This window comes from Nicrophorus vespilloides, unplaced genomic scaffold (assembly GCF_001412225.1).
Source record: "Nicrophorus vespilloides isolate i.1.1-1 unplaced genomic scaffold, Nicve_v1.0, whole genome shotgun sequence".
In the NCBI taxonomy this organism is placed as follows: domain Eukaryota; kingdom Metazoa; phylum Arthropoda; class Insecta; order Coleoptera; family Silphidae; genus Nicrophorus; species Nicrophorus vespilloides.
The window spans coordinates 10,297-22,241 of record NW_017099508.1 but is presented as its reverse complement, the minus strand read 5'-3'; the positions used below and the strand labels follow the sequence as shown (position 1 = coordinate 22,241).

The 11,945-nt window shown below is 37.5% G+C and overlaps 3 protein-coding genes across 4 annotated transcripts in view; 2 read left to right on the top strand and 1 right to left on the bottom strand.

Moving 5' to 3' along the window:
- Positions 1–2,818: 2,818 nt before the first annotated feature.
- Positions 2,819–5,286, bottom strand: LOC108564587 (rab5 GDP/GTP exchange factor). Its single transcript, XM_017923679.1, has 7 exons — positions 5,080–5,286; positions 4,914–5,027; positions 4,677–4,853; positions 4,135–4,623; positions 3,822–4,069; positions 3,517–3,759; positions 2,819–3,456 (listed from the first exon to the last, which is right to left on the bottom strand). Exons 2-7 carry the CDS (start codon positions 5,005–5,007, stop codon positions 2,953–2,955), a joined length of 1,755 nt encoding a protein of 584 aa, XP_017779168.1. The 5' UTR covers positions 5,008–5,027; positions 5,080–5,286; the 3' UTR covers positions 2,819–2,952.
- On the top strand, positions 4,001–10,313 carry LOC108564589 (23 kDa integral membrane protein-like). Of its 2 annotated transcripts, XM_017923683.1 has the most exons (7): positions 4,001–4,081; positions 4,156–4,210; positions 6,362–6,527; positions 9,249–9,431; positions 9,570–9,749; positions 9,809–10,006; positions 10,082–10,313. In XM_017923683.1, the coding sequence occupies exons 3-7, from the start codon at positions 6,468–6,470 to the stop codon at positions 10,154–10,156; spliced, it is 696 nt and encodes a 231-aa protein (XP_017779172.1). In that variant the 5' UTR covers positions 4,001–4,081; positions 4,156–4,210; positions 6,362–6,467; the 3' UTR covers positions 10,157–10,313. The 2 variants fall into 2 exon arrangements, with proteins under 2 accessions (XP_017779172.1, XP_017779170.1); XM_017923681.1 differs by lacking the exons at positions 4,001–4,081; positions 4,156–4,210 and having other exon boundaries at positions 6,154–6,527.
- A 422-nt stretch (positions 10,314–10,735) lies between these two features.
- LOC108564591 (gametogenetin-binding protein 2-like) overlaps positions 10,736–11,945 on the top strand; it is a 3,081-nt gene continuing 1,871 nt past the window's right edge. The window contains exons 1-3 of the mRNA XM_017923688.1: positions 10,736–11,141; positions 11,275–11,465; positions 11,551–11,694. Coding sequence (XP_017779177.1) covers positions 11,058–11,141; positions 11,275–11,465; positions 11,551–11,694 — 419 coding nt within the window. The 5' untranslated portion in view covers positions 10,736–11,057. The remainder of the gene's footprint in view (positions 11,142–11,274; positions 11,466–11,550; positions 11,695–11,945) is intronic.

Genomic DNA, 11,945 nt, shown 5'->3' with positions numbered 1-11,945 from the left:
CTTCCCCACCTATTTTAGTTCTTATTATTGCAACAATGATTCATACGTTTATGACGACGTCGGCGCCTTTGTTGCTTCTGGAAGCCGAAGGTTGGAAATTCCATTTGGAAACCATCAATAAGTAATAATGCAATCATTAATACAAACAACGTGCCAATACAAACAGAACCTATGCATTAACTTAATTTAATGAAAATCCTTCAGGACTCACTCACGAAACTATTTGGATTTTAACTGCATCGCACCTGTTGAAATGTTTTGTTGTTTTTTCCAAAACCGCACGTTTTTCATCAATTCAATAATACAATTCCTTATAGATTAATCTTCAAGGTAAATAGAAGAAATCTATTAATAGATGAAAGCGCAAAATTACAATTATTTGTTACATTTTCATTTCGTTCGTGCGATTGATGGTTTCATGTGATTTCCAATTACATTCGCGACGAATAGATAACGCATTTTTCAATATTAGTTTGTCCTCACTAAAATTGAAAAACTAAATGATTTTCTGTTAAGTGTCCACGAATCTTTCGTTCACAAAATTTGATTGTTTATTTCAACAGATGACGCAAGGTTTTTTCAGCTCCCACATCTTCCAATTATATATAAAAATATATTTTCGAGTATCGTGAAACACATAAATGTATATCTAATATAAATAGATCTTATTTATCTAATCCGGGCTCAATCAAAGTTATCGTAACACGGTGGACCGTGACACAAATCACAATATAAATTATTATATTGGATGTTCTTGAAATTCATTTGTATTTCGTTGAATAATAGTTGATGGGTGGGCGCGTTTTCTGTAAGTTTGTTGGAATTGAGGTGAGCTAATCTAATCTCTTTTCCACAGCGTCGTCTTTACGATAGTTCGCGTATTTCTTCTTGAAATTGTGTTGTTATCATCTGGCGGTTTTTGATAATATTCGTCTACTTTCGGTTTGTTCGTTGCTGATTTTGAAATCGCGAAAAATTAATCGGTTTCGTGTTTCATTTATCAATTTCTGTGTGCATTTACACAACACAAACTCGCCGATTCGAATTCGCACAGAATTCTTTTTTTTTGTTGCTAAATTGGACCGCTCCGCTTATCTAATCGCAGCACCTCCAGTATGTGTGTATTGGTTTCGAACCCATCGAATCTAATCTGAAATAACTAACGTATTCCTATTTGCTTTCACACCAAAATAATCGATATTACAAATTCTTTGGGCGAACGTAAAGTGTATGTATTAATCACACGTCGGTTGTATTACTAAACATTCCAATGATTAATAGGAAGTGTATACGATTGCGTATTAGACCGGGAAAGATTAGAATTAGAATTACGCACATTGTCGCGAGTCAATTAAGTTAATATAATCAAATATAATATTGATATCGCGCGAAATAGTAATTGCAGCAATTCAATTCAAACTATTAGTAAATTTTGTAGTAGTTTCGTAGATTATCGCGTTATCTAATAATATATGTTTATGTTAATACTGTTATCACGTCGGAAATGTCGAATTTTCAATATTCTCAAATATCCAGCGTTTTGCGGCGGGGAATCACATTCCGTTTCTGTTCGTAACGACAGTGATTAACTAATTGTTAATCTTATTATTTTCAATTTGTAGAAATCGATTGCAATCTGCGGTTTTATCATCGACAGAAATCCTTCTCCTCCTTTAAAACACATTAAAAATAAGTGTTTCACTTTTATCTACAGTGTTTTTCGAGATATTGGTAATGTTGTTCTAAAGATTGGGATTTTTGTTTGCGTTATTCGATAATGTTAATTTGCTTTTCGGTTATTTACGATTTGTTTGTTTATTTTAAATTTATAACATTTCTTCAGAATTGTTTTCTTAAATGCAATCATTTGTGATTTATAGGTTTCGCGAAATAATCGAGACGAAGTTTTCGTTCTGCGCTGAAAAAGTTTTACGCATTTGCGAAATTCGTCAATTTTTGTGTCATCTGTTTTGAGGAAAAGATTAAGTTTTTTGTTGATTGATAGAGAAAAGTTCCAAGGAGCAATGATTTTAGTTTTTCGTGTGAAAATTGATGCATGATTGATGGGAATATGTTGACAATTACTTCTCGTTTATCAGATAAAATTGCGTTCGTCTTATTAACGGTTTACACGACTTGAATTGACAATAGGGTTTGATTATGATAAATTTTATTTATACACGTAACGCGATAATCAACGTATTTTCATTTTTTTTTATAACGATAACAGAATTCTAATGAATGTTCATTCAATTCGTGGTGTATGTTTGAATGGATTCTATAAATACAATAGTTATAATTGATGTTAATTTTGCTGTTTATCGATTGATAAACGTTAGTCATCTGTTTATTGTCCTTAGGAGTCGCGGATTTTTATTTTTGCACCTATTCCGAATGCCTTCACGCTATCATCATCTAAAGTTGAGACGTGTGACTCACCTATGACTTTCGTTCTCTGAAATTCAATATTTTATAAGATAATATATCGTAACGTTATCAAATTTTCTGGTACTCTGTGCACTCGTCATTTGCGTTTACTCAATTTCAAGGATTTTATATCATTATTATTAATGTGCGGTTTGCTTTCATTTTAAATTGGATAACAACGTGAGACAGAGAGAGAGAGAAAAAACAATGTATTTTCATTGTGTTTTAGTTTCAAGTGGGAAACTTTTATTTAGCGATGAGATCATGCGGGATTTTTTCACCCACATAACATCAATTATTATATTTAATGCAGCTCCATTTCTGACTAGAAATCTAATAGGAATTCTGTGCAGCGAATATTACTTAATTGTGTGTGCGGTATGGATATGTATGCAACCAAACTAACAACTTATCTAATATCTCTATTTCCAACTTTAATATAATTCTATAAATTAATAATCACAACAAATCAATTCAGCAGCAGCGTTTCGATGCAATCTCCTATCGGTGTAGTGTCTGCGCGGTTCAGTTTCCGTTATTCGTCGTGTTCTTGTAAGTGTCGGAATTCTTGTTGCCGGTGTTGCACGGTATGCTCGGTATTTGATAGCCCTGCTTGGCGAATCCCGAATAGTGGGCGGTCGGTTCGAGCGGCGGCGGCAGGCGGGCCTCCGGCGACTCCTCCTTCATGTCGAGCAGGCAACGATCGTCGCGTTTCTCCGGCGTCAGATCGCTCTCGTTGCTCAGATCGGAAACGTCGATGTCGTAATTGATGAGGGTCAGACTGTTACCGCTGCCACCCTCGACCGGCTTTTGATCCGCAACGAGATCCAACTTGAATTTCGATTTCTGATCGATCTTCACGCTCAGATTTTGCAAATTGTACGTGTAGAAATTCGAGGCCTGCTCGCCTTCATCTTCGCGCAACGCCGGATGCGTCCTCTCCGGTGTCTTCAGCTGCAATTCGTTCGGCGGTTTCAACTCGAGCGGGTTCTTCTCTATGACTGTCGCCACTTTCGATTTGATTTCATCCTGCGCAATTAACATAACACATTAGTAAAAAAAAAGTATTAATAATGTTTGTATATTTACTTTTAAGCTTTGCATTTTCTCTCGAAGCTCTTCCGCTCTCGACTTGATTGTTGCGGTGCGTTCGGTGAGGTCTTTCATCAGGCTCAGATGCTGCGTGAGCTGGTGCATTCCTTCGCAAGCGAACAGCGCCGATTCCCAGGTGCTGATCACGTTGCTGTCGCCGCTCATGTACGACGTGAATTGCTCGCTGTTCATGCTCAACGATTCCGCAGTTAGATTCTCTATGAACGATACGGCGCAGCACTGAAACAATCCAATTGTATTATTATTATTAATATCTCTTTGTATTTCTTCTAGATTCTCACTAGATTCGTGAAGTAGTATCCCGGCTCCCCTTGCATCAGGCGCGAATCGTTGCAGAACCTCGTGATGTACAGGATGTTACTCTTCAGACGAGCCGGATTCGCTTTCAGCACGACGAAGATGAGGGCGGGCAGAAACTCGTCCGCGCTCACCGGTCCCTCCTGACAACTCTTCAGTATCTCCACGACGCTCTGACAGCAGCGCACGACGCACGCCAGTTTCTCCTGAGGCGCCTTCACCGAATCCAAACCTGAAACGAAAGGTATCACACGTTATTTCAGCTGAAAAATCGTGAAAATAGTTTAATTGATTTACCAATTAAATCTGTGATTGCAGTGTACACCAATTCCCTGACCTCCATGCTCGTCTCGCTGATGCAACAGTCCAAATGGTAAGCATTCACCCAGCTCAATTTCCTGATCCTGTTCTGAATGATCAGATCCTTCTCTTCGTCGTTCGTCGTCGGCGGACAAAATATGTACTCGTAAGCGCTCGACATGACGAACTTTTCGAAAAACTCCAACATCTCAGCCCTGACGTTCGGATCGATGTCCGCGTACAGCGGATGACCGTTCAATCTCGTCGAATAGTTGATGTAATACTTTTGCGCCAGCTCCGCCACCTCCTCTATAGGCTTATTGTTATCCATCTCCGTCACGATCATCGAATACAGGTAGCTGATTTTCTTGAAGAAATCCTTGTTCACCTGCTCTGGCAGCACGTACGTCTTCAGGTACTCCACGGTCAAACGATCCGCTTCCGGATTGTGGATCGCCTCCGGTTGCCTCTCGGATCTGAACGAATCTACGATCCAAAATATTATTATTATTATTATTAGTAATTGATTTGTTAGCAACCTCTTCCACTCGCAGTTTTCCGAAAGACGGGCGTCTTGATTAATTTGTTCTTCTTATCAGTCTGCTGGCGTTTCTTCTCCTCGAACTTGGTGAACCCAGACATTTTCTGTGGCTTCGAAGAGAGCTTCTTCTGCCTCTCCTTTTCCAGCGCGCTCCTGTGGCATTTCGAACAGTAACCTACACAATCAATTCGAACAATTCAAACAATTGCGTAAAATAATCATTACAACTGCTCACCATCCCAATCGGCATTGCTGAAGTAACCGCACCCATTCTTGCACATCAAGTCTGCCTGGTTTATTCTCAGGGTGGGTTGCTTGAACGAATTCATCTTGCTGCAATTGTTTTTATCTGAAAAACAGCAACATTTACAAAAGACTAAATTTTATATTATTTCACTTACTTTTTTTCTTATTTACAACTCGAATTTACTTATCAACACGAAACATCACAACTATTGAACAACCGACACGAAACGATTTAATTGATAATATTATGTATATAATGATAAATGTCAGTGTCAGATCACAAAAACAAACCTCATCTGACAACTATGACATTACAGTTCCGTGTGAGCGCCCCCTAACCAAAACAACAAATTAAACTAGAACTATATTGAATCTTACGTAGGCAACTTAAGTATCATCGTATTTAAAATTTAAAAAAAATATTAATCAATTTCGCATTCTTTTCTAAATTTGTTTGTAATATTAATTAATTATCGATGATTTTACCAACGTATTTGCATTTTCGTTCGCAAATACGATTTTTTAAGATTAACTCTGAAACTTTTCATAGAATTTATGATAACAGAGAGTATTCCAATGGGTTTTTATGATTACATCAAAAAGTCTTCCTTCGCACTACTCGTTCATAACGTTAATTGCTGCTTTTTTTTACCCCAATTTGTTATCGCATCTAATTATAACACTCTCCACTCTCGCAGCGCATTCGTGTGCCAATTCTATTTAGCTTGTTGCAACTTCAAACATGCGGAGTAGCTATGCGAACTCGAAGACATTTGCAAGACAATTTCTTATTCGAATTCGCCTATGTGACTATTTATGTTCTTTTCAAATGCCACCATCACAGTTTTGTTCATTGATTGTCTTCGCAGAAATCGCACTAGTAGCTAAGAACTTTTTATATTGTTCCCTTTAGTAACAATGTGGAAAGTTTAAAAGAATGATTACAAGTAATTATCACTTATATTTGATATCTAATTATTATTTTAATGCGTGAATAATTGCCATAATTAATAGAGTTAGAGCAGTTAACACCGAAGCGTTTGTTTACGTTGTCTTTCAGTGCGTTCGCGGCTGTTGTGTATAATAAAAACTCAGTTAATATTTGAAGAAGAAAAAAAACATATCCGAGAGAGCATCGTTGATTGATTCATGAGTTGCGCCGTTACCTACCAAACATACTTAAGTGGTTTTGTCTTAATTGACTTAAGTTCGTTCCTCTGGTCTCTATCTCACTTCTCTTTTTTCCATTTGAGCGGTTGTTGTTGCGCACGCAAGTTGATTTGGTAGCATAGAGTGGAGCGTTTCGCGGAGGAACAAACGTATGTAGAGGCTCCTGTATCGTCCTTCACAATATTTCGCAAGATTAACGACTGAGAAGCAGTGCGTGCGCCATCATCACCACCGTTCCATTCAATTCGTATCCACTTGTGGTTCTAGAACTGTCGAAGAAGACGACGACAACGACGTTCGCTCCAGAGAAGAATAGCAGCAGCAGCAGCAGCGAGAGTCTTTCGACGCAACCAGTTAGAATTCGAAGAGCGTCATGGGGTGCGGTATAGCCATCATCAAGTATCTGGTGTTCATTTTTAACCTGGTCTTTGCGGTAAGTTCTCTACTCTCTGTTTAAGAATATATTACTTACGCGCTGAATAAGACGCGCAGTCCTTGGGATTGAATGGATGGATGGAATATATATTGTCGTTTGGGAATTATAAAAACATAACGGGTAATTAAAAGCAACAACAACAAAACTGGTCACGCAATATATATACAAATATCTTTCAAAAAGAATGAAAGAGAGTTACAACAATAACGTAAAATGAAACAACCGCGCCGCATATGGAAACGGGGTCAAAGGCACACTTTTTATGTGCAACACATTCCATCTGCATTTTGTCTCGTATAAAATTTTCGAACATCGATTCTCTCGCAACTTGGGGATTCGGAGGAACGCAAAAGTGCGAGAGTTAAATACGTTCTTTCTGACCATTCGCATTGATCCCGTTTCTCCGAAAATAACTATTTTCACCGGAGTGCGAGCGAGCGAGCGAGTGTTAGATAGAGCAGAATCGGTGCAGAATCTTCGATAGTGCGTCATGGACAAAACAAGCGAAACCAAAAACAAACTTTCGCTTACTACTTTTTTATTTTTTTATTTTAAATCGTCGCCCCCTTCGATTGCACACATTCACGCACACACGCACAGGAAGGAAGTTCATTTCTGCATGAACATACATGAACGTATACGGTCGTCCCGGACGGACGCGCATTTCCTTCGACGTCCATAAAAGATATTCGCAAATATTGTTGTTGTTGTTATCGTTTCTACGATTATTTTTGTTGTTGCTGCTGTTGATACGGACGCATCGAATCGTTAGCCTTTGGGCGTTGGACCGAGTCCAGAAGAAGCAACGCAACGTCGGATTTATGCATTTGTTTTTCCATTCGTCCAGAGCGCACTTAATTCAGAGTTGCGAATCAAAATCAACATACACACACACACACCCCTTTCCGAAGGAATCGCACGAATTCGAGCGACCTTCAACGAACTCGCATCAATCATCAAAACTCAACCAAAAACAATATTGTTTAAAAATTTCTGCGTATCCGTAAAAATGCTTTACGTTTCCTTCCTTCTTTCTTTCTTCTTTTTTTTTCCATAAACATTTACGTGATCAAAGTCGCGTACGCAAATCATTTGGATTGCGTTTATTTTTTGTCTGGAAAACGATAGAAGAACTTTAGAACCTCAATTTTCCAGTCTGAATAATTGCATCGACGAGTCGGGAATCGCATTAATTAATGCCCGAGCAAGTTATTATATAGCAATTGAACACAATCAAAAGCGATAAGCGAATGCACGTAAACAACTAAACGTTAATTCGAAATCACCATAGAAACCATTATCGTTGTGTAACTTTTGTTTTTAATTTAATCAAATACCGCCGCAGCCCGCCACGATAATTGACTGCAAAACTGATCTATTTTCGCGCCACAAAATCCAAATTAGCGCCACGTTTCCCAAACGCAATTCAATAACATTCTGCTTTCGTTTCCGTAAGACTAAATTTGAAGACTGTAGCAATTCTTGTATATCTACGTTGTTGTTGCTGCTTTTTTACATTAGTCGGAAGGTGGATATATCAGTTAACCTTGACGCGGAAGTATTTCAAAAATACTTTAGATTATCACCGAAAAAAATACCTTAAGAACCACTCAAACTCTATAATTTGCTACGCAAAGACAACATGTTTTAGCTTCTATGTGAACAGTGATTAGCGTTTCTTAGCCTTCTTTGTTTCGTCTACCTTCTTGATAACTTTCTAAGAATATACAGTGAATATTAGTTTATAACTCTTATCAATTGTTATTACAAGTGAAATTATCCATAATCAATGATCCAATTATTATTTTTTTTTTCGTATCTATTTAACGATAATCGAAATTGCATTCGCAACAAACTTTATTTGCTCGCATAATGGACTCCTCTATTATATTCATGGTTAACGCATTTACAGCTGTTTACTCGCGAAGATAAGCTTAAGCAAATCGAATATTTTGAGCTTCAAAGCCGCCCCTTTTACTTCTTCAACGTGCGCGACATTCGAATTGATAAAAAATTATTCAGTTTTTCAATGAAACAATCCCGTTTTTCTCTCTCCCATTTGTTTATTTTCTTTTTCATATATTGCGTCATCATCGTTATCCATATATTACAAATAATCAAATTTTCAACATAAATATTTTTCGATTCGAATGGAATGGAACCAGATGCGCGTCTCGTCGCGAACGAAAGGTCAAATAATTGTGCTATTCTATATATCAACAGTGTCGCAATGATTTTGTGAGAATAAAAAAAAATGGTAATCGGAATTGTTGAAGCAAAAAAAGGAAAGAAAGTGAGCAACATAAACTTGTTTGTTAGTGGGTGAGAAAGAGAGGAGAGGAAGAGATGACGTCATATATCGGTTGTTTCGTTTGTCCGAAACGTTCCAGAAACAATTGTTAATTGCTAACTTAATTGTTGATGAAATGCAACTTGTTTAATTAGATTGTGAAAAGTGTAGATTGACGATACGAATTCAAGTTTGCAATTAAATTGCAAACACATTCTAAATAGATACAAATTACATTTTTTACGAAATATTTGTGTTGGACATACGTTTTCGTTACCAGAACTATATCTAATTTCCGTTTTACGTATGTATCATTAAATTTATCATCGTGGAAACACCACCGATAAAAGCGTTGCGGTTGTGTGTAATTTGATTTAAAATTTGTATTAATTTTTAACGTTTTTTTTGTTGTTGTTTTTGTTTTGCAGATCATCGGTTTGGCCCTTCTCTCTGTCGGTGTGATCTTCCAGAGCGACGTGAAGCATCTGGACAGCCACGATGCGGCCGGTTATACGGCTCTGTTCTTCATCATCGTCGGATCGGTCATCTTCATCATCTCGTTCTTCGGATGCTGCGGAGCGATCAAGGAGAATAGCTGCATGCTGACGACTGTAAGCATTCCTCTAATTCGCGTCCAATTAATTGGATAATTCTACTGTTGCTGCCACCCACAGTCAATGAGAGTTAAATTGCTCAGCGAAATTGCAATTTGAAAGTTTAAAAAAATCACATAATTTGCTTGTTTTCAGTACGCTTCTTTGCTGCTCACCTTGCTCATATCCCAAGTGGCCATCGGCGTCCTCTACTACGTCTACTTGAACGACAAGATCGACGTGAAGCAGGACAACCTGAACGACGTGCAGAGGCTCTTCGACAACTACAATCGAACGACGGACGGCACCGCCTACGTCGATGACATGCAGCAAAAGGTAATTTAATCGAAATACGAAGATGATGAAACGGCAAATTACTTTGAATTCGTTTGCAGTTGAAGTGCTGCGGCGTCGATGGACCGAGCGATTGGAAGCATAAGATTCCGAGCAGCTGCTGCATAGACAACGTCAGCCCTTGCAGAATCAACGATCCGGCCCTCTATCCGATGGGCTGCGCCGAGAAACGTTACACCAAGTACAACATGCTCGTCAATTCCGTCCTCTACACGGTGATTGCGATCTGCACGGTCGAAGTAAGACATACATACATACACACACGTGAAGAACAATCTCGCAGATTATTAAAACTAACAATTTGTTTCTTTCAGTTCCTCGGTATGTTCTTCGCTTTCTGCTTGAGGAATTCCATGCACAATCAATACAGAAGAGGAGTTTACGCATAAGGAATAACAACAATCGTCACACAAATATTTAAGTACGAAGACGTAAAGTTTACTGTTATTTATTAATATTCGGTGTAACTTAATTTAGGATTATCTCGTTTCTGTTTTAATTATTAATTTTTATATGCATATATTTTAATAACTCGTATATATATATATATATTTATATCAAGTGTTACTAATTTGTACAATGTATATTTGATACGTTTTAAATTTTTTTAATTTGTAATAAATATATAAATTATTTTTTTTAAATTTGATTGATTCCATGCTCCATCTGTTGATACATTCACGAATTATTAATTTAAAAAAAAAAACCAAATTAACTAATTAATAAAACAGCAATTAATGCATTCAGTTAATTCTATTATCTAATAGAATAGATTAAATTGTAATCTCTGCTGCAAATTGCATTTTCACTTGGTAGATAAATAACAATTCGTGTTTTTCAGATGGCGCCATCTGTTGCGGTTCTGCTGAAGCGGCGTGTGTTGTGTGTGTGGAAAACTTTCAATTTACGCCCTACCCAGCGCTGCCAAAACCAAAACTACCGACTGACATATTTTTGACAGCGCGAGAGAATTTGACATAGTTCTGCCACTGATCTCGGCTGTGTGTGTGTGTGTGTGGGTTTGTTTGTTTCCGTGTGTGTCTGGAGTGCAAACATAGAAAGAGAGGGAGACAGAAACAATAAAAACATTATTCGATTGTGCGTTTCGTTTTGGGAAGGAAGAACCACTTTTTCGGTGTGTCTATGTGTGTGTATTGAGAAGAAAAGTGATCGTGTTTAGTTTAATAGTTTGTGGCGCACGTGAAGAATCAGTAGCAGCACAAATCTAGTGTGTGCCACACATAGATATTGGTCGCATGTACGAAAAACACTTTTTTGATTGAATTGAGAATGGCTAAATTGGTGGATGTCTACCATCCCAGCAAGACTTTGAACAGGAGGCAGTTGCCGCTTCTCGTCGACGAATCACTAACGGTAATATATACACATATACACACACATCTATATCTATATATATATATGTATGTATATAACACCCCCCCAAAAAAATAAAATTAATAATCCAAAATGATCTAAAGTTTATTACATGTTGTCTCTTTTTTTTCAGATGGTGATGGATCTACGATCGCTGGGCCTGCTCACCGACCACCAGCAACTCAAAGGCAAGGAGATCGAGGACTTTGGCAGAAAGATGAGTTTGCTCACCGAGGAGGAGCTCAACTGCGCCCTCCAAGTCACACACCTCGATATAATGCATGTGCTTGGCCAGTCTGTCCCCTGCGTCGGTTGCAGGAGGAGGTAATCATCATTATTAACATTTCCACATCAAGAATGTCAAGTTTTAACATTTGTCTTCTTCTTTTTTTTTTTAAATTTGTTTTAGTGTTGAGAGATTGTACCACCAACTTTATAAACACAAGTACCCCACATTCGATCCCCTGATGGTCACATCCGATGGTATAGTCACAGTGCGCGAGGATAAACAGGCTTTACCGCAATTCCTGTGCAGTTTATTCCATGGACACAGGTAAATAGATATTGAATGGAAAAAGTATTTGATGTGAATCAAAAAGGAAAGAATGAAAACTATTTTTGTTAGGTTAAAATTGTTTGTTTGATTTTCTTAATTATTGATTGATAACAGTTTAAAAGAGAAGAATTATTAATTAATGTTATTGGTTGTTAATGATTTAAGAATGTTAAATTATTAATAATATTCTTAATTCGATTTTGATGATATTTTTGTTTGGTAGCTTTCAACTTTTTTTTTTTTTTTTT